At 43.5% G+C, this 25979-nt stretch overlaps 1 protein-coding gene across 1 annotated transcript in view; it reads left to right on the forward strand.

The window, feature by feature from the left end:
• NIPSNAP1 (nipsnap homolog 1) overlaps positions 1-25979 on the forward strand; it is a 246631-nt gene that overhangs the window by 59239 nt on the left and 161413 nt on the right. The window contains exon 2 of the mRNA XM_086943230.1: positions 12634-12761. Within this exon, the coding sequence (XP_086799356.1) occupies positions 12634-12761 (128 nt within the window). The remainder of the gene's footprint in view (positions 1-12633; positions 12762-25979) is intronic.

A 25979-nucleotide genomic window follows, 5' to 3' on the forward strand; every position in this document is an offset into this window, starting at 1 on the left:
GCATGATATGTAGGTTATCCACATTTTGTGCAATCCCTCTTATCAATTTTTTACTGACATTTCAATTTTAATTTAGATTATAAATTGATGGTAAATGGAACTTCAAAATACACGATTCATCAAGAAATCTATACAGTGTTTTATTAAAATCAAGCCAAAGAATAATAGAAGCATAAACAATTGCTGAACAGTCTAATACGAGTACTATGTTGAAAGTAGTCTCTTGTTTAGACTTGACTGAATACCACAACTGCATGGGGCTCATTTGTATAGCCTGCAGTATGCACCACGCCTAGTTCCTTAAAAAGGACTTCTCTCCTTTTGCAAGTGCCATGGCTCCATATAACCCCATAGACCTACACCATAAGTTGCAGTGGAAAGACATTTAGTTTTATAAATAGTACACATCTCCTTGTTAAAAAGTATCCCAGCTTCGTTGAAAACTAAATATAGATTCTCTAGTTTTATTAAGTTATGTTTTTTATATCCCTTAATTGCACTTAATATCCTGTGGAAGCAAATTGTATACCCCAGTATGAAAAGGTATTCTGGACGCCATTTATTGCATGAGAGTTTATTTTGGGTACTCCTTTATCACAGATCATAGTAAAGAATTTTCTTAAATGTACATTCAAATGTAATTAAATGTAAAAAGTAAAAATCAATGGCATGTCAGAGCATTCTTTCAATAGGTACTTTTCAAGACTGCCCATGTATAGAGTAAATAAAACCTGGGCCACAACACACAACCATATTTGGCACCCCTTTTTTAGCTCTGGATGGGTTTGTGCACTCCCCATTAAGCCCATAACAGATTCCAAGAAAATGCAGAATACAGTCTGTATGCACAGTGAGGGTAATTGTCAAAACTTAACCACACACTAAGCACGCAAGGCGCATTGGGTGTCAGTTGCTTAATCTGTTCAAATCGAAGGGTACAGTTAAGCCACAGGGTCTAACGATACACAGGGTGTTGCACGACTCAGAATGGTGGAAGTGGCCGGATAAAAGGACCCATACTTCAGCTTCTTGTGTTTCTTTGGCTTGCCTGAAATCCTGGACCTCGAAGACAACAGCCACAATACCAGCCTGGGTGTGAGAGCATGAACATGCCTTAAACCTCAACCAGGACCAGGCCTTCTTGGACTCCGCCCCACCCCAAATGTTTGCAATGGCAAGTTTGCCTTCTTGTTCATCTTCGAGTCATCAGAGACACAGTGCGAGTGTCTGTCACAAAAATGTGTTTGTAGTCCTTGCACAGTTTAAATCCTGTTCCTTTCGGATAGGACGAGTCCCTTGCACACTGAACTATTGAGGCGAAAAAAGAAAACTGTTGGTCTGGCTGGATTAAAAATTGGCTCCAGATCCTTGTCAAAAGGTGCTTCGAGGAAGCAACGGACGTTGGTGCACTGAAGTGGTGCAGATATAATGACCCTTACGTCACATCTGGGTCAGACTGTATCCGATATGGATTTGCATGACCCCACCTACCGATGTGTGAGGGAGCAGCAATCTAACTTATCCACAACCTGTCTGTTGCCTGGGAAAAGTCGCAAGCTGAGGAATCTGCTGACAGAAAGAATGTTTTATGTAGTACAGAGTGTGTGTTGTGAGTGTAGCCTACAGTGCATGTTTGGAAGGGAGCACAATTTGGGAAAGGGTGTGTAGACTACAGTAAATTTGCGTTCTGGAATGTTTGTAGGAAGTGTGTGTAGTTGGGGGTGTGTGCAGAATTGGAATGCCTAGCCTGGAGTGTGTAGTCAGGCCTGTATGTGAAGTCCGGTCTAATTCATTATCTATGATTAAATCATGGACCTCAATTGAATTTTTAACTAGAGTGCACATTCAGAAGGCCCCATTTCAAGTGATCTGTATTGGTGGGTGAGGGTAAGACCTCCATAGATTTTGAAAACATAGAACCAAAAGCAAAGAAGAGTAATCTGAGACCAGGTCTCGGAGCATGGTCAATCAAGTGTGCCTTTATAAAATTGCAGTCCTTTCGCCATCGCTCATATCATCTTAGTGAATAGCGGAGCCCACTGATGTTCAGTCACAAACAGTAACTCTCTTTAGTGTCCACTGAGTGGGCAATTACAAGTGGCCTGATAATACGGTCACAGTTCCCCTCTCACCAGAATTGCACCTGTGATTCCGGTGATACAGGAACTGTGACCAGATTCTCAGAATACACATACACCTTAACAAGTTTAAAATGGCCCTAGGCCTAATATTTGGTACTTCACCAGATACCTCCATAGCTCCTTCAAGCCCATAGGGTCTGAGATGGGCTCCAGTCTAGTTACTGCCAGTGAATCCATCCCTGAGGCTGGTCCTGTCTCCGAGCCTAGTGCCACTGGCTCCTGCACTGGTGTAAGTCTGGTGCCGCAGCCCCGAGTCTTGACACTGGCCACAACATTGGAACCACAGCCAATATTTTTGTTGGGGTCTCAATCTCCGCATCCACCCCCCATCCCCCTGAAGGTCCTACACGCCTGTTCTCCTATTTGTACCCTGAAACCTCCCAACCACCTGTTGATCACAACAGTGATGATGTTGATGACTCTTAAGATGAAAACTTATTTGTGGCATTAAAGGATGACTGTGGACTGGACTTCTCTCGAGACATGGGTCTTTCCTCCTCTAATCCTTTATGGCAGCAAAAGAGTCTGCCTCTTTCACTACATTGATTAGGAGAGTGGAAGAAGTTATGGACCTTACTCTGTCCGCAAAAGAGTTCAAAACAAATGTCCTACAGAGGTACCAGGCCAAACAAGCTGGGAACCATTGCCTAACCTTAGTGCGTTTTCCACGACCCCCACTCACAGGGAGTCAAAGCACATGGAGACACTTGTAAAACGTATGCTTTCCTGTGCCAGCCTTGACCTCCTGGTCAGTAAACATTAATTGCTTCCTGGGCAGGTATTTGCATGCACTGTGGAAAGACTGGTGGATATCTTTCCAGCTGTTCCGGATTAAATATGCCCAACCCTACAATGCATTATGTTGGATGGCCAGGCAGCATCAAAGTACTCTATTTGCTCGTAGATTCGCTCCTCTGGCTTCTGTTCTGAAGTCCAACAATCTTTCCGCGACATTCCCTTTGTTGGCTCTTGGATGTTTGGAGAAAACATGCACTTGGCTTTTGAAATATTTAAAGAGAGCAAATCCACTCATCACTCTCTAGGCCTATATCCACCTGTTTGCAAGTTCCCCCAACAAACTTGCCCCTTTCGAGGCTTCAGAAGTGGATTTCAGGAGAAGCAGCGTCCGGATGTACCTCAGCAATAACCAGCTTCCCAGTCTTCAAGTTGGAGGTCAAGAATCAAGCAGAGAGTGTCCTGGGGCAACATTCTAAGAAATTCTTAGGCCCTCCTCCTGTGACTGCTTCAAAACTGCTTTCATTTACCCTCTGCAGCACACTGTTGCCCGGTGGGAGGCTGCATCACCTTCTACCTCCCCAGATGAAGAAGCATTGCTTCCGGCCAACAGCCGCTCCAGATAGTGGAACATTGTTACTCCCTGCCCTGCCCTTCCTATCATATCCTTCAGATTTGCCACTCACACTGCACTTCTTCCTGGAGGACCACTTGTTCATAATCTGAACCTTGTAGAATCGTTAGTCTCTTGAATAAGAGAACCACAGAAAAGGTGCTGATGTCAGAGATTAGAACTAGCTGCTATTCCCATCACTTCTGGTGCCTAAAAAGGATAGAGGCGTCTGTCCTTTCCTTGATCTGTGCCCTTTGAATTTCGTCCTCCTTATGGACAAGTTCATAATACTCGCAATGGCCCAACTTCAGTTTGCCATGGACCCAGGAGACAGAATGGGGGCATTAGACTTGCAGGATGCCTATTTTCACATACTCGCCCTCCAGTCCCACAAATGCTACCTTTTTGTTTTCAGGTAGGTCAAAAGCAATTTCAGTGAACTGTACTCACCTGTGGTCTTAACAGTGCACCTCGGATGTTCAACAAGTTGATGGTTGCAGATTTTGGAACTACCGGTCTTCCCGTACCTAGATGATTGGCTGCTGAAGGCGGGCTTGCCTCAAGCAGCTGTAAGTTACCACCAGCCAACAGTCCACCTGTTGAGATTGCTAGGTTTTTCTGTCATTGTGCCGAAGTCACACTGGCTCCTTCATAATAGCTCCCCTTCTGGGCTATGATCCTGATGTTTTAACCCAGTTCTCTGTTAGTGCGGATCCATGGCTTCTCTGTCTCTTAGCCTCCTGCTTTTTGACCATGCCATGTTGCACATACAGGCTCAGCTGTGGCACCTGAAGCCTTAGAGGGTGCAGCACCAAGGGAACCTCTTGTATTCTATTCAGTTTTTGGAGACTGTGAATAACCTGAAGTGGTGGCTGCTCAATCGCAATTGGATCGGTGGCAAACCCCTCTCCCTACCTCACTCAAAGCTGATGGTAGTGATGGATACATGTTTGCTGGGTTGGGCAGGTCATCTGGGAAAGGTGGGGATCAGAGTACTCTGCTCTGTGGCAGAGTCTCTCCTCCACATAAACGTATTGGTTTTGCCAGCAATTCACTTGGCACACTTGCCATACCGAAATTAAATAGGAATTACTTTTTGGGGAAAATGTCTTGTTGATTTGCCAGACTGCCCCAAAGTTAATAAGAAAACATAGAATGCATTTTCAGTGTAATCTCTGACCGAATCATACCCTCCATCATTGTCGATGATTATGTAACATACGTGTGTGTGTGTGTGTGTGTGTGTGTGTGTGTGTGTGTGTGTGTGTGTGTGTATGTATATGTATGTGTATATATATATATATATATATATATATATATATATATATATATTCACTGAAAAAACCATAAGTTTCACACCAGTTATAGTTAGCTGGAAATTTTACTGACATAAAACCAATGAAATTCCCACGTTATAGTTAGTTGGACTCACTATAACTTGCGCGCCTGCAATGCACTGCTGATGACGTCACATATTACATCACTCATGACATGGTCAGTGACATCACTCATGACATCACTCATGACACCCTCCTTGTGACAGAGTGACAGACCTCCTTTCACTATAATGTAACCCTTGAAACATATTTAAAAATAGAAACTAAAATTTATAAAAAAATGGAGATAACCATATCCATTTCAACAACGAATTCAGTAATTCCACCATCTATATACACATCTACTCATTCGCCCCGGGGCGCGTAGCGTAAGCGCGTCGGGTCATGTGACCTGAAGATAACACTTTTTATTGGTTCATAACAGTTTTGGTTTCATAATGATGAAGCCCCTGGTCATGTGACCTGAAAATAACACTTTTCATTGGTTCAATACTTTTTTTTCTTCAAAAGGATGAAAGACCCCACCTTTTTTCCTTATTCTGACTTTGTCCTTTGACTTAGGAAGACCTGTTTGTACCTCTCTGTACCTTTTTGATCTTTATAATGGCTTCAGTAGCAGCAGCAGCTGGTGCATCTGCACCACCACCACCACAACCTCCAAGAGGACCACCACAAGATCTCATTGGTGGTCAACAAGAGGAGGAAGAGGAGGAGGAGGAGGAGGAGGAAGAAGGGAGGAGAAGATGGCTTGATGAACAAAATACCCCATACCAGCCAAGACCACACATTATATGGGAGTTTTTTTCCATCCCACAGGGGAAGAAAAAAGTAAATGCAGCCAAGGTGACTTGCAAAATCTGTGGCGTGGAACTTTCCTAGGGGAAACCCGAATAAGAAATATTCATTTGGAAACAACACGATGATACGCCACATGCAGCGCAAGCATCCAATAAATTATTATGCTGCAGAGATGAGGGAACTGGCCAGTAACCCTCCACAAGCACTACCTCAAAAAGGAAGCAACCCACTCCGTCGGCACCAGAGGAAAGTGAGACGATGCCGTGCATTCAGCCACGATTTGCAGATTTCCGAATTATCTGTAAATATTGTGGGAAGACCATCTCCTACGGAGAACAGAGCGTAAAGCTCATCGTCCTTGCTGGGGACAACCACAAATGCCCCAATAAACCCTAATTATTTCTTCTTTTATTTTTTTTTTTTTTTTTTTTTTTTTTTTTTACTCCAGTTGAGCCATTTTCAATTCCCTGTTTTTTCGTTTCTCCCCATGAAAAATACAAAAAAAAATAAAACTGTTCAGGAAACCCAAAAAAAGTACAAAATGTTCAAAAAACAATAAAAAAAATATAAAACAACAAAAAGAAGAAAAAAACAGTTCTTTTTAGAACTACCTCCAATTTATAAACAAAAAGGCTACATTTAAAAAAAACTCTATTGATTTTTCCCCATGGGACGCTCCCCGGTGCGCGTACCGGGCGCCCCCCCCGCGCAAATAAAAAAAAAACGTTTTTTTGCCCCGCTGGGCCCTTTTATGGCCCCCACATCAAACCTAGGGGATCAGGGGGGGGTCTATCCCTGCCCCCTTATGGTCATTTCCCCCTTTGATGTTTCCACCTCTTATGTCTCAATTTTACCGAGACACAAGATGGCGGCCGCTCCGGACTGTTTCGAATGTTTACAGGCACCCGAGAGCCAATCGGCTTTCTGTGGGCAAGTCTCGTGGCGCGCCCGGAGCGCTCCCCGGAGCACGTACCGGGGCGCTGCCATAGATATATATATTTTTTTGAACCTAAATTACTCAAAATCCACTGGAGCACATATCTTGAGACATAGCAAAGGCACATCGGGCTACCAGTCCCTACAATTTTGCCAGGTTTCTTGGAAATCCATTCAGCCGTTCGGGCTAAAAGTGAAACCGACCGCCCTATGGAAATTAACATGGGGAAAACACGTTTTGGGACCCCCCTTTTTATCTCGGCCCCCACTTGACGAATCCCCCCCAAACTTTCAGGGAAGGAGCGGAGCGGGCCATTTTCTTGGAGAAATTCGCGAAGATTCGTCCACCGGCGCCAAAGTTATTCCCAATAGAATGTTGCGGATTTTCTATGGAAAGTAGATCCTAACTATAACTACCTACTGGCGACCGCCAGTAGGTAATAATAATCCTATCTATCTATCTATCTATCTATCTATCTATCTATCTATCTATCCCCGAAACGCGTCATGCCACTTGAAACTAAGAGGAGATAATAAACTTGCCAATTTACACGAAGCTGCTTGGTGGTCCGTGATTTCTGTGTGCCACATTGGAGAGACAGAAGCTGCTCGGATATAAATATATATCCGGTCGCGGGTAGGTATATATAGTTAGGACCTAATTACCATAGGAAATTCCAAACATTCTATTGGGAATAACTTTGGCGCCGATTGAGGGATCTGCCTGTAATTTTCCTTAAATTTGCCTCGCTGCGCTCCGCTCCTTCCCTGAAAGTTTCAGGGGGATTCGTCAAGCGGGGGCCGAGAAAAAAGGGGGGTCCCAAAACGTGTTTTCCCCATGTTAATTTCCATAGGGACATTCTGACAAGGCTACAGCTCGAATGGCTGAACTGAATTATACCAGATTTGGCAAAATGGTAGGGACTGGTATGCAGCAGTGCCTTTTTTATGTTTGGTGTAAATCCCTCCAGTATTTCTTGAGAAAATTGAATTTGAAATTTTTCAAATGGCATTTTCTATGGGACCTTTAGACACGGCTACCGCCCGAACGGCTGAACGGAATTACACCAAACTTGGCAAAATGATAGGGACAGGTATGCAGTAGTGCCTTTTCTATATTTGGTGAAAATCCCTCCAGTAGTTGTTGAGAAAATGAATTTGAGCAAATTATATATCTATATGCGCTCAACATTCTATTGGGAATAACTTTGGCGCCAATTGAGGAATCTGTGTGTAATTTTTCAGAATTTTGGCCAGCTCTGCTCCGCTCCTTCCCTGAACGTTTCGGGGGGATTCGTCAAGCGGGGGCCGAAAGGGGGGGGTCTCAAAACATGTTTTCCCCATGTTAATTTCCATAGGGACCTTTAGACACGGCTACAGCCCGAACGGCTGAATGGAATTACACCAAACTGCGCAAAATGGTAGGGCCTGGTATGCAGATGTGCCTTTGCTATGTTTGGTGAAAATCCCTCCAGTAGTTCTTGAGAAAATTGAATTTGAAATTTTTCAAATGGCATTTTCTATGGGACCTTTAGAAACGGCTACAGCCCGAACGGCTGAACGGAATTACACCGAACTTGGCGAAATCGTAGGGACAGGTATGCAGCAGTGCCTTTTCTATATTTGGTGAAAATCCCTCCAGTAGTTGTTGAGAAAATTGAATATGATCAAATTATATATCTATATGCGCTCACCGTACGCGTACGTGCGCGTACCCTTACGTGCGCGGCTGGCAGTCGACTGTCAACATTCCAAACTGTCCAAACCAGGAAGTGTTGGCCACCATCTTGTTTTTCAGGAGAACTGAGGCACAAGAGAGCCCAAAACAGAGTGGAAAACACGAAAAGGGGTCAGGGTAGAGACCCCCCCCAACTCTCTAGCTCTTCTCAGGGGGTCCCAAAAGGACCCCCAAGGGCAAAAAAAAAAAAAGATTGCGGGGTACGCGTACCGTGCGCGTACCCCGCGATTTAAAAAAAAATAATACAATTTTTGCACTTGGTGGTCCTTCTGGGACCCCCTGAGAAGGGCTAGGGGGTCAGGGGGTCCCAACCCTGCCCCCTTTTCACGTTTTCCACTCTTGTTTTGTGCTCTCTTGTGTCTCACTTTTCCTGAGAAACAAGATGGCTGCTCAGGTGGTCCCAGAAGGATAATAACATATATAAACGTTATCCGCGAATAGAATTGGCATTTACAAAACCTTTGAAATTTATTGAAAAAAAATATAGGTTTCACGCATCATATAGTTAGGAATTAGCATTTAAAAAACTTGGCAAATTCTCTGAAAAAAGCATAGGTTTCAAGCCTTATATAGTTAGGAATTAGCATTTATAAAATCTTGCAAATTCACTTAAAAAAACCATAGGTTTCAGGCCTTTTATAGTTAGGAATTAGCATTTTAAAAACCTTGCAAATTCACGTAAAAAACCATAGGTTTCAGGCCTTATATATTTAGGAATTAGCATTTAAAAAACCATTGAAATTGCTCCTATATAGTTAGTTGTGCTAACTATATTTCGCGCACCCGCAATCCACTGCTGATGATGTCACATATTACATCATTCATGACATGGTCAGTGACATCACTGATGACATCTCAAATGACATCACTGATGACATCACTGATGATATCATTCATGTGATAATACGATGCACCTCCTCACACTCTAATATATCCTTTGATGCACCCAGTGTTAAATACAGACTACCATTCTTGAAACCATTGACACACCAATACCAGTTACTACATACGCACTCACTGATTCCTAGGTCTACACACACATTCACTCATTCACCCATAGAATCACTCATACATACAGTCACTCATCAATACAACACTATCATATGCACTCATACACCTATACAGACACTCGCACACTGCCACTCATCCATGGAGTTACTCACACACCTAGTCAGTCATGCAAAGAATCAATCATACTTCCATTTCCTCAACTATACAGTTATACACACAACACCTTACTTATTCAAAGGTATACTAACACATACTTACTTTCTTATACAATCACTGATACAAGTACACAATGATCCATATAGCCACTCGCACATTCACTGGCTCTCATGTATAGTCATTTATATATGCCAACTCTCACATGCACTGTGTTTTACATATGTACTTACTTGCACATGTAGCACTGAGATATCCATTCACTCACCAACACACCCATAAACACAGTCAACCGCCCATATAGCTGTTTCCACATGCACTCTTGAACTCGTACACCTAGTGAATCAACTGCTCACAGATCTATGCACAGTCACACACCTCCCAGCCACCCACACACACACACACACACACACACACACACACAGTCTCCCATTCAAATACTTGGGCAACCAATCAATAACCCATATAGCCACTCATATAGCTACTGATCAACACAAGCAGCAGCTTACACAACAACAGACATACTGATGCACACATTCAGACACTTTAGTCACTAATCCATGCATTTAGTAAGACACATTTAATCACTCACTCATACAGGCAGTCACGCACCTACTAAATCCTTCATCCAGACACTTATACATCCATTCATTCTTCAATATGTAAAACATATTTAAACTTTACAGAAACGCCCAGTCACTGGATGATGTCATCAGTGATGTCATCAGTGATGTCACTGACCATGTCATGAATGATGTAATATGTGACATCAGCAGTGGATTGCGGGTGCGCGAAATATAGTTAGTACAACTAACTATATAGGAGCAATTTTAATGGTTTTTTAAATGCTAATTCCTAACTATATAAGGCCTGAAACCTATGGTTTTTTTAAGTGAAAAAAATATATATATATTCTGCAAAGATGATAATGCAGCACTCCTTTTGGCTTTAAAAGTTATTTATTCATTTGCAATTAAATAAACAATTTTAAAAGCCAAAAGGAGTGCTTCGTTATCTTCTTTGCTGGATAATTGTCAGCGAGACACTGTCCTAGTCTCGCCGAAGGCACAAACTGTCAAGGCGCTCCTCTCGCACAGGACATTGTGCTTTTTAATATAAAAAAAAAATATATATATATATATATATATATATATATATATATATATATATATATATATTTATATTTTACGTCCTGCACACGCATGTATTATGATCATTGACTCAAGATATTTTCTTCTTATTTCGTCATGGCAGCACTTGAAAGGGAGACCGTGGGTTTCTCAGAACACACTTATGAATTACAGTACTGTAATGAGCAAGGACAAAAGTTAATTAAGTAATTAAAATATTTTACCTCTTTCAGTGCTTCGAACAGCGAAGTCATGGATATGGGCGCACTATATCATGATGAGTAAGAGTTAAACAGGCAAGATATATGACCTGTTTTTTAGGTCTCTCCTACGCAGCGTACATGCGCTGCATAGGAGGACCTTTAGCCTTCGCTCTGCCCTTTTCGGAAGAACATACTAGTGCTTGTGGCGGCATCCACCTTGCGGGAGCGAGCAGGGGCGCGCCACAACCATGAGTATGTCTTTCCAAAAAGAGCAGACTGCCCTCCCAAGCGGGCACCACTTGCGGGCTCACCTCCTGCTCCCCTTCTCTCTCATGCACGCACCACTCGTACTTGTCCTAAGCTCTTATATCCTCCTTTTCAGTCCTTCCCAATGTATTTTGCTCATTGCCCCGTCCTTTCTTACAGCTCCCCCTTTCTAGCCCCCGTCTTTGCGTTCTTATTTAACTTTATCCCTGATTTATCTTTCCTTGTCCTTCACATTCCCATTTCTTTTGCTTCAACAGCCATTGTTTAATTTGTTTCTCTCTCCCAGTTATAGTTTTGGCACTTGCCGCACATTTCCAAATCTATGTTTCCCCGTTACTTTCTCCTCTGACTGTTTTCCTCTTTATTACTTCCAATTTCCCCCTCAGCCTTTCTCCTACTTTTATTTATTTCCTAACCCTCCTCCCCCCAACCCCCCAATTATTCTTGCATGCCTCACTGTTTCCTCCCCGCCACTCCTGCCTTCTTCCTTCATCCGTTCTCTTGGAGTTCTTGTACACTCCTTGCTTTCTCGATTTCTCTCTCCTTCTGTTTTCTTGTGAGCTCATTCACATCCCACTCAGCCCTCCGTTTCCCCCTCTTTGCCTCCCTTTCTCCTGGGCAGTGTTCTTCTATGCCCATGCATCACGTGTACTCTTTAACATTTTAAATAATGAATGCAGAATCGCGCTTGCCGTGAGAAAGGCCGGTGCCTCAGCCGAAACGCGTCACAATGACTGTTTTACTGGAATAAAACGAAAGTGGTTTATAACTGCATCCTGTGCTTATCGGAGCCTGTTTTGTATTGCTAGAACAGGTCTTGGTTGGAAAATATATAATGTTAAAATTAAAGCCGGGGATAACAAGACTAACATGTGGATATATAAATAAAATAAATATATTGTGTGTCTGTCTGTCTGTCTCTCCAAAGAAAACCCTGCTCCAGAAGGAAGAGAGAACGCTTGAAGAATGCTGAGTTCAACGGCATTTTATTGCATGGAATCTCCTCTGACCCAGCAAAATATATATATATATATATATATATATATATATATATATATATATATATATATATATATATATATATATATATATATATTGTCATATATGCACATGAAAAAGTATTTAAAAACGTACCTACACATTTGCAATGTAATGATCCGTCCTATATACATATGGAACCCTATAACCTTATGGAACATTTGGTTGTCTCTTTTTTTGTGTCTTAGCAGAGGTTAGGACGCTTCTGCTATTGGATATTAAAGATGAGCTGTTTCTATGTGTATTTGTGTGTGTTAGTTTTTCTTTTCAATGTATTTTTATTGAAATTGTCAAGCATCATGTACAGGTTATTTAGACCTTAGAAATGAATACATGGTCTCTGTGTGTGTGTATAGTCGTCACTATCGGGAGTATGCAGTGTCAGCAGGCCTTCTCCTTAATGTCAGATGGGCAGATGTCAAGGAATGTCAAAGGAAAGGGAAAATGTCGTTTTTTGTGTAATTCCTTACTGTGTTTATCATTCCTGGCTGCCTGGCCTCTTTTTGTTGATTATTTTGAGAATTATTTTTCAGGGGGTACTCCAGTGAAAATGAAGGCAGCTGGTTTCGATCCTTGTTTGTGCACAAGGTGGACCCACGAAAGGATGCTCATTCTACTCTGCTGGCAAAGAGGGAGACAAGGGGCCTGTACAAGATCCAGTGTAAGCTGTCCCTTCTCCGGTACATTTGTTGACTGCTGGTAGTACTTTGCATTGTTCGGTGTGGCCCTTTAAATGTTCTGTAAGGACTGCATCGTTTGTTGGGCTGCTGATTGCAGCTACTAACTCACTCAAGATTATGTAATGGACAAGAGTACTTGTTTAACTTGTGGAGTGGAGAAGTTCGTGCCAACCACGGTGTCTGTATCATAAATCCAGTTTTAGATTGATCTATTCCAGATTGACTCTGAGGTTAGTTAAATACATGCCTATTCATTCTTCATGTAAAGCTGAGACATTTAAACCTGCCACACGTATTGTACATTTATATTCCAATTTGTTTTACATGTATGCACATGAAACCTAGCAGAATAACCGTGGAGCGATGTAAATGATCAAAAGCCAAAGATTCATTCAATGAGTGATTGAAGAAGTATTCTGGTTGAAAGAGTGGAATTGATCTGTTACTACTTCCTGGTGCATGCAATGTTCTTTAAAGGAGTGTCTTGCAGCAGGGCTGTGGATTCTAGATTAGAGGATAAAACCACAGATCCCAGGGCATCGTTTTTACAGCACCCATGCCTTTCTGTCTTGAAAACAGAGGCAACATTGTTACTCCAAATAAACTTGCTTGGGGCGTAAATGCTTGTGATGGTGACCAGAGACGGGTAACTGCTGTCAACAGTTTCTCAGACATTTCATGATTTTTGTGTTTTTTCTTCGAGACTAATGGATCGTTTTATATTGGAGATGAGGTTCACAGTCACATTTTAAAAACCAAACGAGCATTTAAGGACCGAGGTTTTTATAGCCATCTGCAGCCTTAGCTTTGTCATTGACATCTAGAAATGCAGCTATGGGGAGCTGTGCCTACCTTGGGTTGATGAGAAATGACAAAGTTAAAGGCACACTGCATTCAAGTGAAACGTTCTACAGTTTTTAAATACCTTTTTAAAAGGTAAATACCCGACCATCCTACTTGTTCTCAAGATCGCTTCCAAGAACAGCCTTAATCGTCTCAAATTTGAGAAAATAGGGAGAGCGTCTTTGCTGCAAAGCTTCCCATATTCCTCTAAATGTGAAATTCTTAGAAAAAGCCAAAGCTAATCTAAATCACATGCATATTACTAGCAACAATAAGCATCCTATGAATCAAGGTTAACTAACACTGGCCCAATCCCAAGTTTACCCGTGGGCCTCTTTCTCCTCTTCTAGTGTCATTGGTACGGTCAGATAGTGGACCCTTGTGCTTTTCTGTTGTTGCACGTTAGTCCTGTTCTGCAACACTTTCTGTGATGGCAATAAGTCAAGGCTTCTCGGGCAGTTAGTTTGGGGGAGCTCGAGCTCAACTACACAGACGTATATTAGTGTAATTGATTGTCCAACTTAGTTCTCGACTTATGTAGTTAAACACACACTAGAACTAAATACCACATATAGGAAAATCTAAACAATGCAATTTAGTTCCCTAGCTCCAGAGTAGGCTGTGGCCCGTTTCTTCCAAGGAAGGTAGTGGAGCAGGAAGGCTTCAGCAGTGGCTAGTCCTCACTCTGGCCTTGAGGGAGGGTTATAGCAAAAAGCAGAGTCTGATCATTCTTCTACAAATCTATGGACCAGTGCAGAATCTCCATCCACGATCAGACCAAGTAGAAGTACTAAGTAGACTATGCTGGAATTAATCCTACTTTGTGAGCACAGGTGGTTAGTTATGGCTAACCAGTGCCCACATTTTCTTTAAAGCGTGCATTAGCCTCTGCTTTCCTTCCAGGATTTCTGGAAGGACCAGGACGAACTGTTAAGGGATCAAGAAATGTGTGTTGGTCTGTCTGAAACCTCGTACTCTCAGCAGCCTGGCCTGGTTCCTTCCTGACATTTAGCCCAATATAATGTGGGTCATTTGGGTGCTCTGGCAGTACAAAATGTGGGTGACAAGGTGTAAAAAGTATAGTTGCCCAGCCTAACAACTTTCTCTGAGACCTGCAGGGCATTTATTATTCAGTCAGTCAGTCAAATTAACTTTATTCGATTTGATAAAATCATACAAAGTACATAAAAACAATATTATTTACAGTTAAAAAGGAATTAAACAGTTTCATATATCAGCAAGTTAATTTGATTAAATAATTACATTAAAAATATTTAAAAGACCCCTTATGTACAACAGTTTCCCAAGTTCATGCTCCTTCTGGCTCTGGTTGCTGCTACCAGGAAATTAGCCATGGCAAAAGTAATGCAAATGTTGCCCATTGATTGTAAATATAGCATTGCTGGTCTCACCTGGGAGAAGCCAGCTTCTCTTAAAACTGGTGTCAAGTACTTTTTTCTTTGGGCAGAGAAGAAATCACAAAACATAACAAAATGTAAACTGTCTTGAACAGAAAAATTATCACAGGTGCAAGGTGGTGCTAACTCAGGTTTCGTCCATTTGTTAAAATTACCCAAATAAAAGTGAATGATATTGAATCTAAATCTTGTATTATTAAAATCCCCAAACCACTTGTCTGCATTACCCCTCAAGGGGTCAGCAGCAAAGGTTGTGTAGAACATGGAGACCATCACGGTTGGTGCCATAAACTTTGAAACTGTGCACCATTTTCCATAAATGGAAAATAATCTGTACACATCTGACTTTTATATCTTCCCTTTAGGAAATTACCTTTCTTTGTAGTTTCTCTTTAATAAGAATGCATAAATCTCTACCAGAGTAATTAAAAGGAAGGTCTAATATCATGTTCTCTAAGTGCTTCTTCTAAAAGTGTGCAGTTTCATCCTTCCCCCACCTGAAGAATTGGAGTATTTGCTGCCTGATGTGCTGCTTGGCAGTTCGGGCTGGACTGTTCCCATGAGGCACAGGGTCAAGGCTGATTTGCATATAGCCATTGTCTGACCTAGGGTGGTGTGGACTGCAAAAAAACGACGTATTTAGGCCCAGATCTTTGTACTGGGGTGAATGTAAGACATTGTTCTGCATTCTGTCCATCAACTGTGTTTTTTGCAATTTTCACCCCGAGAGGGCTGGGTATGCTCAGACGTGAGTCCCAGGCTCTCAACATCACTGGAGTCAAACTATCCAGGCTGAAGAAGGCTGATAGCCAGAAACCGGTCCTTGGATGCTTGATTCCGGTCTAGGAAAGACATGGCTTGGTAGTTCGGGCTGGACTGTTCCCATGAGTCACAGGGTCAAGGCTGATTTGCATATAGCCATTGTCGGACCTAGGGTGGTGAGGAGTGCAAAAAAAACGATGGATTTAGGCCCAGATCTTTGTACTGGGGTGAATATAAGACATTGTTCTGCATTCTGTCCATCAACTGTGTTATTTGCAATTTTTTTCCAATGCAAAAAGGACCTCACTTTCACCATTCAGTGTTGACTCAAACTGAAGCACTCTTAACATGTAGATATCGCAGTCTCAGGGAGTAGGCCAAGCAGAGAAGAAAGGACTTGGACCACAGCTTATAAATGCAACATGGTCCATCACATTTTTTAAAATTCATTCTTATTATGTTTCAAACAAGAAATGACAGTATAGTGTATAGCAGTTCAGACTGAGGTCAAGGCTACATGCTTACAAATAATTTGCGTTGTGTCATTTAGTACAGTGCGTCAACAAAGAGGAAAAGGGTAGGGAGGGAAAAAAGGGGGGAGGGATGTAGGGTAACAATGGCATTCCAACTATGTTATCTAGAACGCAGTCTAACATTCATTCTCTCAGGCCCCAATGGCCACTCTACGTGGATCCGTTCCACCTCCCAAGCCGCCCCCCAGATCCACATTGCTGATAGCAGTTGCAGCTTCATCCAAGTTAGTTTGTGCCCGTAAATACTCCGCTGGGGGGGGGGGGCACATGTCTTTGGGGCAGGCATGTGCCGGCATCAGTTCCCAGTAGTGGTTCATTTGCTCATGTCAAAATGCTGAATCTCTGAGCCAGTCCGCCACGCAGTCACTCGCCGTACCCATCTCATCGCACCCGGAGTAGCATTGCAGTAAGTCTGCGTCCCTCCGGCGGCACGTCCTTCACATATCCTAATAGCGTAACTTGCGGAGAATGCTCCAGTACGCTTCCCACAATTGTTTCTAGCGCCTCAATACTGCATCCCCAAATTGCCTCATGTCTGGGCTGTCCCCCGCAAGGCGTAAGAAGCTAGCACAGGCAGTTGCATATCGCATGCATTGCGCATCTTCAATTAGGCTTGCTTTATATAGCCTCTCTGGCGTACGATCTAGCCAATGCAGATACTTGAAATGTAGAAGATGCAGTTGGTAGTTAGGGCAAAGCGCACGATCCTGAGCATAGCAATATCGCCATTGGTCATCAGGTGGCCCATCACCTCTAACCACTCGCACAATGGCTGCAACTATCTGAGTGCCAGTGGCATCCAGCATCCTCTTTGTAACTTTCACAGCGGCCATTTGTGGAGCTCTACAGAAATTCATACAGAGAAGTGGTGATGTGGCTATATTATTATTATTATTATTATTATTATTATTATTATTATTATTATCATTTATATTCACTCGCCATGTATGGATGTCTAATTTTCTTTAGCAAGCTTTTTCTCACAGTAAGGTCATGTTTTTGCTGGTTTTTTTTCTATAAATATACCATTCTCCTTACCTTTTTTTCCCAAGTATTATTACTGTTTGACAGACTATCTTTTTTGTGGTGTACAGATGTTAAAATGAAACTCCATGACTTCTGATGAATACTTCTAACTGCAGATTCCTCACCTTAGAATACTCCCTAGGTACCAGACTGGATCCGGAAAGCTTTCGCTAGCAATTCTCCTTTGTGCTGCTAGTAAGCGCCATGTGACTTTGCGCTAACCCTAGGGAACTATGTCCACTCCCAAGATGCTGGTTTCAAACCATGATGCAAATGCAGAAAACCCATATCGGTCGCTGGCCTGCACAAGTTGTGTCTCTGGTGTTTGAGCTTGGGGCAAGATTAGAAGTTCTGTGACAAATGTGCCTCATGCACCAAAAGGCGATCCGGGACCAAGAAGCGAAGCTGTAAATCCCTGAGCACAAAAAGAAGTTGCAGGTTTTTCATTAGTGCTGCCCTTAATTGAGCTCACAGACTCACTCCAGCTCCCAAGATCGCTTCTGCTCCTGCGAGAGGTTAACTTTGCGATTGGAGTAATCTGATAAGTAAAAATTGGCAACGTAAAGTCAAGAAAGCGAAGCAGGATTTGATCCCGTCCTGCCACTCTGTACCAAAAAGAAGGCGCGAGGGCGTTCTAGTGATTATTGGACTCCTTCCAGATCTCCTGTTGTGGAACTTATTGCACAGTTGGTTCCAGTGTGACATGAATTCCACGGACCATCGACGATGCCAAAGCTAATTGACACCAGGAGACCATGGTTCAGATACTTGACTTTCTTCTGGATCCCCCTGATGTGCCTTCGCAGTCTCCCTCACTCCGGTTACCACATGTGGATCCATACTTAGTGCTGTCCGATGCCCTTGGTACAGATTTCCACCCCGGCTCCACAATCTACGGCAATCTCTTCATTGTCAATGCCAGTACCAACACTGGCATCACCAGAGGAGGATCTTGGAGCTGATTCTGATGTAAGACCTCAAAGTAATATCCGCATAATCCCAACCAATGTGACCCTATGAATTTGCTAAAGTGCAACCAGTCGCCATGCAGCCGGACTCTGGTCCTATGCTAGGCAGAATTGCCTTTAGGGGCTCCAATGTCTTTTTGGCTTTGATTCTCACCAAAGCATGCTGCCATCCAGAGATAGTGATGATGGTAGTGATGGGAATGGTTTAGCGCCTCGTGATGATGATGATGATTTGTATATAGATTTACAAGTGGCGAGTGGGTGCAATACTCCGCCTGCTACATGGTTAGACTAGCCACTTGAACTTCCCACAGAAGAGATGGTATCATTTACAGTGGTAATTTCATGAGCATCTGAGGTCTTGGACCTACAACGTCCCTCAGTTGAGGTTAAGACAAATATCCTGATGGAAGTTTTGTAGCCTAGACCAGCCTCATCTGAGCCCTTGCTCCCTTATAGGGCATCTAGTCAAAGCCCTGCTGTTTCTCACTGATGAATGGGAAGGTGGATAGATCAGTGGCGCAATGGACACCCCCGCAATCCCCGCTGTGTGGCGGGCCTTATTCTTGTATATATGCAGATATATGCAGGGGGGGCTCAGCTTGTTTGTCCAGGGTGTGTGTCTCTTGTAAAGCAGATGCATTTGCAGCTGGTTTTGAGCTGACACAAGCTGACTCCGAAGTGAAGAGAAACCAAAGACAAACTTTTGTTTCTCCTTCACGCCGAGCCTGCCAGGCCCCTTACAAGAGCGGATCTTCCATAGAGCACTACTTGTCTGAGAGGGGAAAAGGCTGCCCAGAATTTATTGGGGCAGAGGCAATGTTGCTACCTTTTTAATTCCAACAGACAAATATAGCCATCTGTTCACAATTTAACATTCTGAAAAGCCCCAACATTGCTCTGAAATAGAACTTTATATGAAATCATCGATATTCATTTATATATGGCCTTTGTCTTTCTTAATCAGGGGACACCAGGGCAGCTGTAGGGCACACTTAGTGTTTTCTTCCTACATTAACTGTTTAAAATATGAACTAATGAGGGGGAACATTCAAATCTTATTTTTCTAATTGTTCTACTGGCCGGGACCTTACATTTCAGCTCATGTCCATATAAAAGCAGTTAGGTGGCCACAATAGGAAGAGGATGTGTGCAACTCCAAGAAACATAACCAGGATTCTGCTTAAGGGAAATGGAGGAACCAAATATAGCTAGAATGTTGAATGAGTGATGAAGGATGTGAAGGGGTAATTGCATAGGAGTGATTGTGGTAGGTGAGTGCTAAGGAAGTGGACCCCCTCCCCCAAATGGCTCTCCTACACTACCAGTTTTTTTTCTTAATGACAAGCACAGTTGTGCCATGCACAGGGATCTTGTTTTGATAAGTCTTCTGTAAGGGGACAGGGATGGCATTTTTAAGAATAGTTGAATGCAGGCATGGTGTCCTCTGCATATATAATAAACTAAGGGGAGATGTTGTGTGATCAGTGCTTAATTTATTTGTAAAATAATAAGTGCCAGGGTTCTGACCAAGGGGCCACTGCAGCTTGTACCTCCCATTGCCCCTGTCATCAGCGCCAAAACAACTACTAGCCATCTCTCTTGCCAGCAAGTGCTACAGTTCAGATTACGCAATGTCCCCAAAGCTAAAGGAATGACTGTGGAGGCACAAATTAGTAATTTTTAATGTATATTGTACTCCTAAACAGTTGTTCTGCTAATCTCTAAATTAGATGAGCAGCGCCACCATGTGGCAGACTGTCCTAAGTGTGGTGTTGACCATTACGTGCCGGTGCACCGGAAACTACCAGCGCAAATTAAACACTGGTTGTGGGAGGACGCAATATATTTCAATCCATGCAGGTAAATTGAAAGCGTAATTCAATTACTAGTATTTTAAATGTATTATCCAAATCAACAATTACCCATGCCTGCGTGGACTATCACAGACCTCTGCACTATTTGCTCTATGCCTTTTTTATTGTATGCATTTTCTAGAATATCACTAGTGGAACTATCTGTAGCGTCAGTAGAAGCGAATTGTAGGGGGGAAATGCATTAGGCCACAGTTAAACTGGTGGAGGTACTTTATGGGTTAAATTAGCCCCTGCCATACATTATAAGGATATTGCAACTCACTGAGGAGTTCCATGACCATGTAGTGGCACAAGGCCAAAGGTGACTTACAATATTCTTATCATCGACAGCAGTGGGTACTTTATTCTTTGTACATGGTCACACCTTTCCCACAAACCACTTAAATCCTTGGTGTGTAGCTAGTTGTGTAACAATAGTCCCTGCTGCACCACTGGGGCGGAGGGCCCCCGAGCTCCAGGGTGCCCCCTCCCGGCACAATGCACGGGCGGTGAGGTCCCTGTCCTTAATGCTCTTGACTGGGTCCAGAGTGTGGGGGGGACCCCTCTCTGTGACCTTTGCATGGGGGCACCCTCAGGTTAGTTACGCCACTGAGCCAGATGTTGAACCTGTGTCTGGCTACCATGAGTTTCTCACTAAATATCCTACTCCAGAGAGTCGGTTAAGGTTTCGACCAGCAAAGGTGAACCCCAGTTCCTTTCCCTTGACTCTTCTGGAGAGAGAGAGAGTAATGTGTATTGAGGCATTTGGGAAATAAATGTTCTGTTAAGCTAGCCTAACCTTGAAGTCAGTCAGTGGAGCTGATTATTGGGCTAGTATACTGATGTACTTTCGGACATGGCCAGCAAGATCTTGCCTGCAGTCTGAGAAAACCTCAAGATGCAGTCAAATACATGATTTTACAGACTTGATACTATTGATTGTCTGGAAAGGTCGGTTTACCCAAGTGTAGTAGTCCGCTGTCAAGCTTGGAGGCACTCCATTGGATTTTCTGGAGAGGCACACATCTCTCTTGTGGATGTGCCTTTAGATGGCTTGCTTATCTTCGGAAAGGAAGCATGAAACATGAAACACTGCAAGGGCACCAGTTCTCCCAGTTCTCCCAGTCCCCTTCCCCAGCATCAACAGTCGCCAAACCTCTTTAGCTTGCCATCAGTGGCACGCAACCATCCTGTGGCAAGCAGGATCCGGCATTTTCTCTGAGGGTATTCCCTCATGTCTGACCTATGGGTCCTTTTGAAGCCTTTAGCATGGCTATGCTTTACCCTTTCTGTACCGCTAGTCCCACCCTATCCCCACCCCATCGAAACAAATCTCAGGGGAGTAGCTGTTAGTTCTGGTGAACGTTTAACTTTCCATAGGATCAATAGATGGGGTTGTGGGCTCAGAGATAGGGGAGGGTTGCACTCCTACTAGTTACATGTGCCAAAGGAGGATAGAGGCCTTCTGCCCATCTTAGACCTTTTACCTCTGAATGCCTTCATGTGGAAGGACAAATAAAAAATGCTCACGCTGGCCCAGATTTTTCTGCCCTGTCCCTGATCAACTAGATGGTGCCCTTGTACCTGCGGGACGCGTATTTCCATTTATACTCATCCAGCAGTCCTACAGACGTTACCTGTGGTTCATGGTAGCCCAGGACTATTTTCTTTTTGATCTACTCCCCTACGGCTTAACTATGGCCCCTTGGGTCTTCCTGAACATGACTGTGGTAGTTTCTGCCCATCTTTGAAGGTTGAGATATCCATTTTCCCCTACCTCGATGGCTGGTTATTGATTTATTGATGCTGAGCTCGCCATATTAAATCGCAGTCCACCTCCAGACGACAGTGAACCTCACGATATAGTTGGGGTTCATGAGCAGTAAGCTGAGGACCCACTGAACTCCTTCTCAGAAACTTTCTTTCATTGGGGCTGTCCTGGTACGGTACATTTCAGGGCCTTCCCTCATTTACAATAAGACCAAGACATTTGGGCTATTATCCCAATATTTCAGAACTGCTCTCGCTGAGACCTAGGACTGAGCCTGAGACTTCTTGGCCCTTTTATCTCCTGAATCCTCATTGTCAACTACGCCAGATGGCAAATGTGGGCTCTGCAATGGAATCTAAAGTTCCAATCCAGCACCCAGGAGCCCTATTGGCGGCTGTTCAGATATCGAAGTAGACTGTATATGATCTGCAATGGTGGCTGCTTGACCACATTTGGAGCTAATGGTAATGTTGGATTCGTCACTTAATTGGTTGGGAAGGTAATTTAGTAAAAGTGGAGATAAGATAGCTCTGGTTCCAGAAGAAGCTGACTTGATACAAGTCTGTTAGAGGTATCAGCCAATAACTTGGTCTAGAAGGCCTTGCTGCTGTCCATTAAAGGGAGGCAAGTTTTCACGGACAGGATACAGTATTGTAAATAGCGGGAATGAGTGTGGACATGAGCCCTGTGCCACAAGGCTCTGTGCCTCTAAAGTTGGCCTGTGCATCTGGACATATTCCTGTTCGTGAATCATCTTCACAGTTTTTTGGATGCCAGAGAAAACAAGCTCAGCACATGGTGTCTAGCAGACAGCGAAAGGTGACTATATCTCAAGATACTTCAGGGAACCTTCCGGCAGTGGGAAGAACCCTTGCTAGATCTTTTCACCACTGTTGAATGGTTAGTGCCAACCGTTTTGCACGTTTGAGTTTCTGCGAGACGACTCACTAGCAGATGCATTCCGGCTCAAATGGAACTCTGGACAACCCTGTCAGCATTCTGACAGTAGGAACTGCCCCTAAGTCTTCATGCACTTCCCCACGTTGCTCAAGTTCACCTCGATTCTCCTTTGAATGAACATCACAACCATGAATCGTATAGATAAACAAGGTACCGGAGACAAATCATCTTAGGAGTGCATACAGTTTGCCATTTACTGCTGCTGCTTAGGACCTCTGCATCACATACGTCTACCTTCCAGGAGATTAGAATTCCACAATGGATGGAATCATCCGATACCCAATTCAACTACTCAGAAGCCTGCTATGCAGTGCAGACCTTCTCAACAGAATGTCAGACACTGTTCTCCATGCCTTCCATCACTGAGGTTGATTGCCTGTCTCAAGAGAACCTACTGTGCATATATTTAAACCTTGCTGATGAATGTATGAGCATCTCGAAAAATGCCATGTGACCCTCTGCTTACACCAACAAGCAGAAGTCCGTTAGACCACCGAACGTGCTACTTTCTGTCCCCGGGTCCTCTTTTGTTATGTGTTCAAAGATTTACTAGATTGCCTTGAAGTGTATACACAGTTGGGGAACTGTAGATGAAATGTTCCCTCTTCATACTAGAAGCTGTGAGAACTCACTTCCCTTATTGAAGTGGGGTATCAGTGCTTAGCTGCTTCAGCAGGCCGTGCCTGTTTATAACTCACCACGAGCCCTGGATGGCATTACAGGCCCTATCGTGCTGCAGAAATCAGACCACAGGTGCGCTGTCCCACTCTGTCAATTTGGTGTACATTGGGGCAATAGGTGGAACTAATACAAGAGGTGTACCAGACTAATTCTCTTTAGTACTCAAGTTCTACCCAGCCAAATGCTAACTTATCTTATTCAGCAATGGTTGGTAATTAGCACCAAGCATGGTCTGCATGGAGTCATGAATTCAATCCCTCGCTACTTTTTGCATTTCTCCCACTAAAATAGAGAGATGCTCTTTGTTTAAAGTTGTTCTCCATTCAGGGTCGGGTTGAGTAATTCTATTTGGTTTTGGTTCATTTTGAGCTCTGACAATACTTGGAAGTCTAGGTTTCCTCCCATATCTGAGAGTCACTTGTAGGGGATGGTCACAACCACCATGATGTCATTGACAGAAATAGTTGTTTCTTTTCTGTTCCCAACAATATTTACAGAGAACCCAACTCCTGTATTATACGGACCACGAAGCCTGCATTTTTATGGTTCAACTCTTTTTATTGAAGTTTTCATGAGAAAAACCCCCCAAGAAATAATGCCACCAATGGATCTTGCGCTTTCTGGGGCAGTGTAAAGCCCCCTATCCATGTGAACACATTATTGCAAACAGTCCCCTACCCTTCCCTCCCACTCGCTTCTAGGCTGGAAAGTAAAGTCTGCAGTGTCCACGTGCAGTCTAGGGCTGCTCAGAGGGTGATTGTAAGGCCATCTATGGTAAGCTCAGAATACTTAGAAATCTATCAGAAAATCTTGTGCAAGTAGGGATAGGAAAGGATGCCATAAATATCTGAATGTCAATCCCTGAGCCGCTAATGAGAGCGTTCTCTTCTTCATGCCCAATATGTGCCATAGCCTATGGAGTCAGCCGTTATGGGAAGGCGTCTGTTGTGTGCCCCAGTATATGAGGATGTTACGCATGGTGCTTTTCCCACCTGTCCCGGCCAGCATTGTGTATGTGCTTATTCCAGGAGTTAAGGAGTGCTTATAGTTCTGTGATCAATTTCTTATCCGAGGTTTTAGTGAGAAACCATTTTTCATATTGGGTGAGGTGTCTCTGCGTATTGGGCTTATGTTGTGGGTGTAGTGTTCAGTGTCGAAGCTGTAGGTATTAAAGGCTCTCTGACTCAGGGATGCCATAGTCTGTGCGGACTAGGTAGAATGAGAGGATCCCCTTCCCATACAAAAATGGCCATTGAACGGCACTCTGATTGCCGCCACTTTGTGAATCTTCTGTTTCCCATTCCATAAGTGAAATCTGGGTGGTCGAAATCTGGGTTGTCGAGTAGCAGAGTCCGTGGTGAGGGAAAAGTAGTTGGGCCATGTCGGGTGCTAGTCTGATCCAACACCACCATTGTTGCCCGTGTGATAGGGGATAGAGGTAGAGGTTCTACGACCTATGTGGTTTCTTCAGAAAGGGAACCTTCGGAAGAGATGTGCCAGCTACCGCTCTGTCTTGGAAAAACCATGTGTCTCTGATTGGGCACGGCTCCATGCCACCAGGTAGTGCAGCTGCGTTGCCTGGTAGCATGGTTGAAGGTCGGGGATCCCTAGACCCCCTTCACTAGGGTGGAGAAAACAATTTGCTTTCTTCATGCTGGGTTTCCGTCCCTGTCATATGAATTGCAAGAGCTCTGACTGTAATTTTGGAATCCTACCTGAGGGTGCGAGCAAAGGGAATGGTCTGGAAGAGGTACATAATCTTTGGGAGGGTCGTCATTTTGATGGCTGCTACCCTGCCTAGCCAAGACATTTGGTGGTGCTTCCACTGTTGTAAATCGGTACGGATTTGCCTGTGCAGTTTACTGTAATGTCAGCTGTGGCCTGCATGGTTGATGCTAAATTGATCCCAAGGTAAGGTATATGAATGATCGAAAATTGGATGGGATGTTGCCTCTTCAGTTGGTCAACCATTTGGGGAGGGAGGGAGAGGCTGAGTGCTAGTGATTTATCGTCATTGACCTTCAGGCCCAACGCCTTGTCAAATACCTCTAATTCCCTGAGGAAGGCTCCTAGAACAGTGTCCGGTTTGTTGATAGTCACAAGGACATCTTCCAGGCCTGCATATTTAGCCTTTTTTATATGTGATCGCAATGTTACACAGTTCCACTTTTTACAAAGAAAATTTCATCCATGGTGCGTCTGATTCGTTCAGATTTCTTCTCAGCATTCAGGACAGCGAGTATTATTTTACATGTGACTTTTTCGGCAAGTTAAGTCAGTCTTCTGACTTTAGAAGATTTGCCAGTCTCCGATGAAGTTCAACCCTTCTAGCTTGAACCATAATAGCTAGAGTTTCCAGCATTGCTATTAATATTTTATTA

This window comes from Lissotriton vulgaris, chromosome 11 (genome assembly GCF_964263255.1).
Source record: "Lissotriton vulgaris chromosome 11, aLisVul1.2, whole genome shotgun sequence".
NCBI lineage: Eukaryota > Metazoa > Chordata > Amphibia > Caudata > Salamandridae > Lissotriton > Lissotriton vulgaris.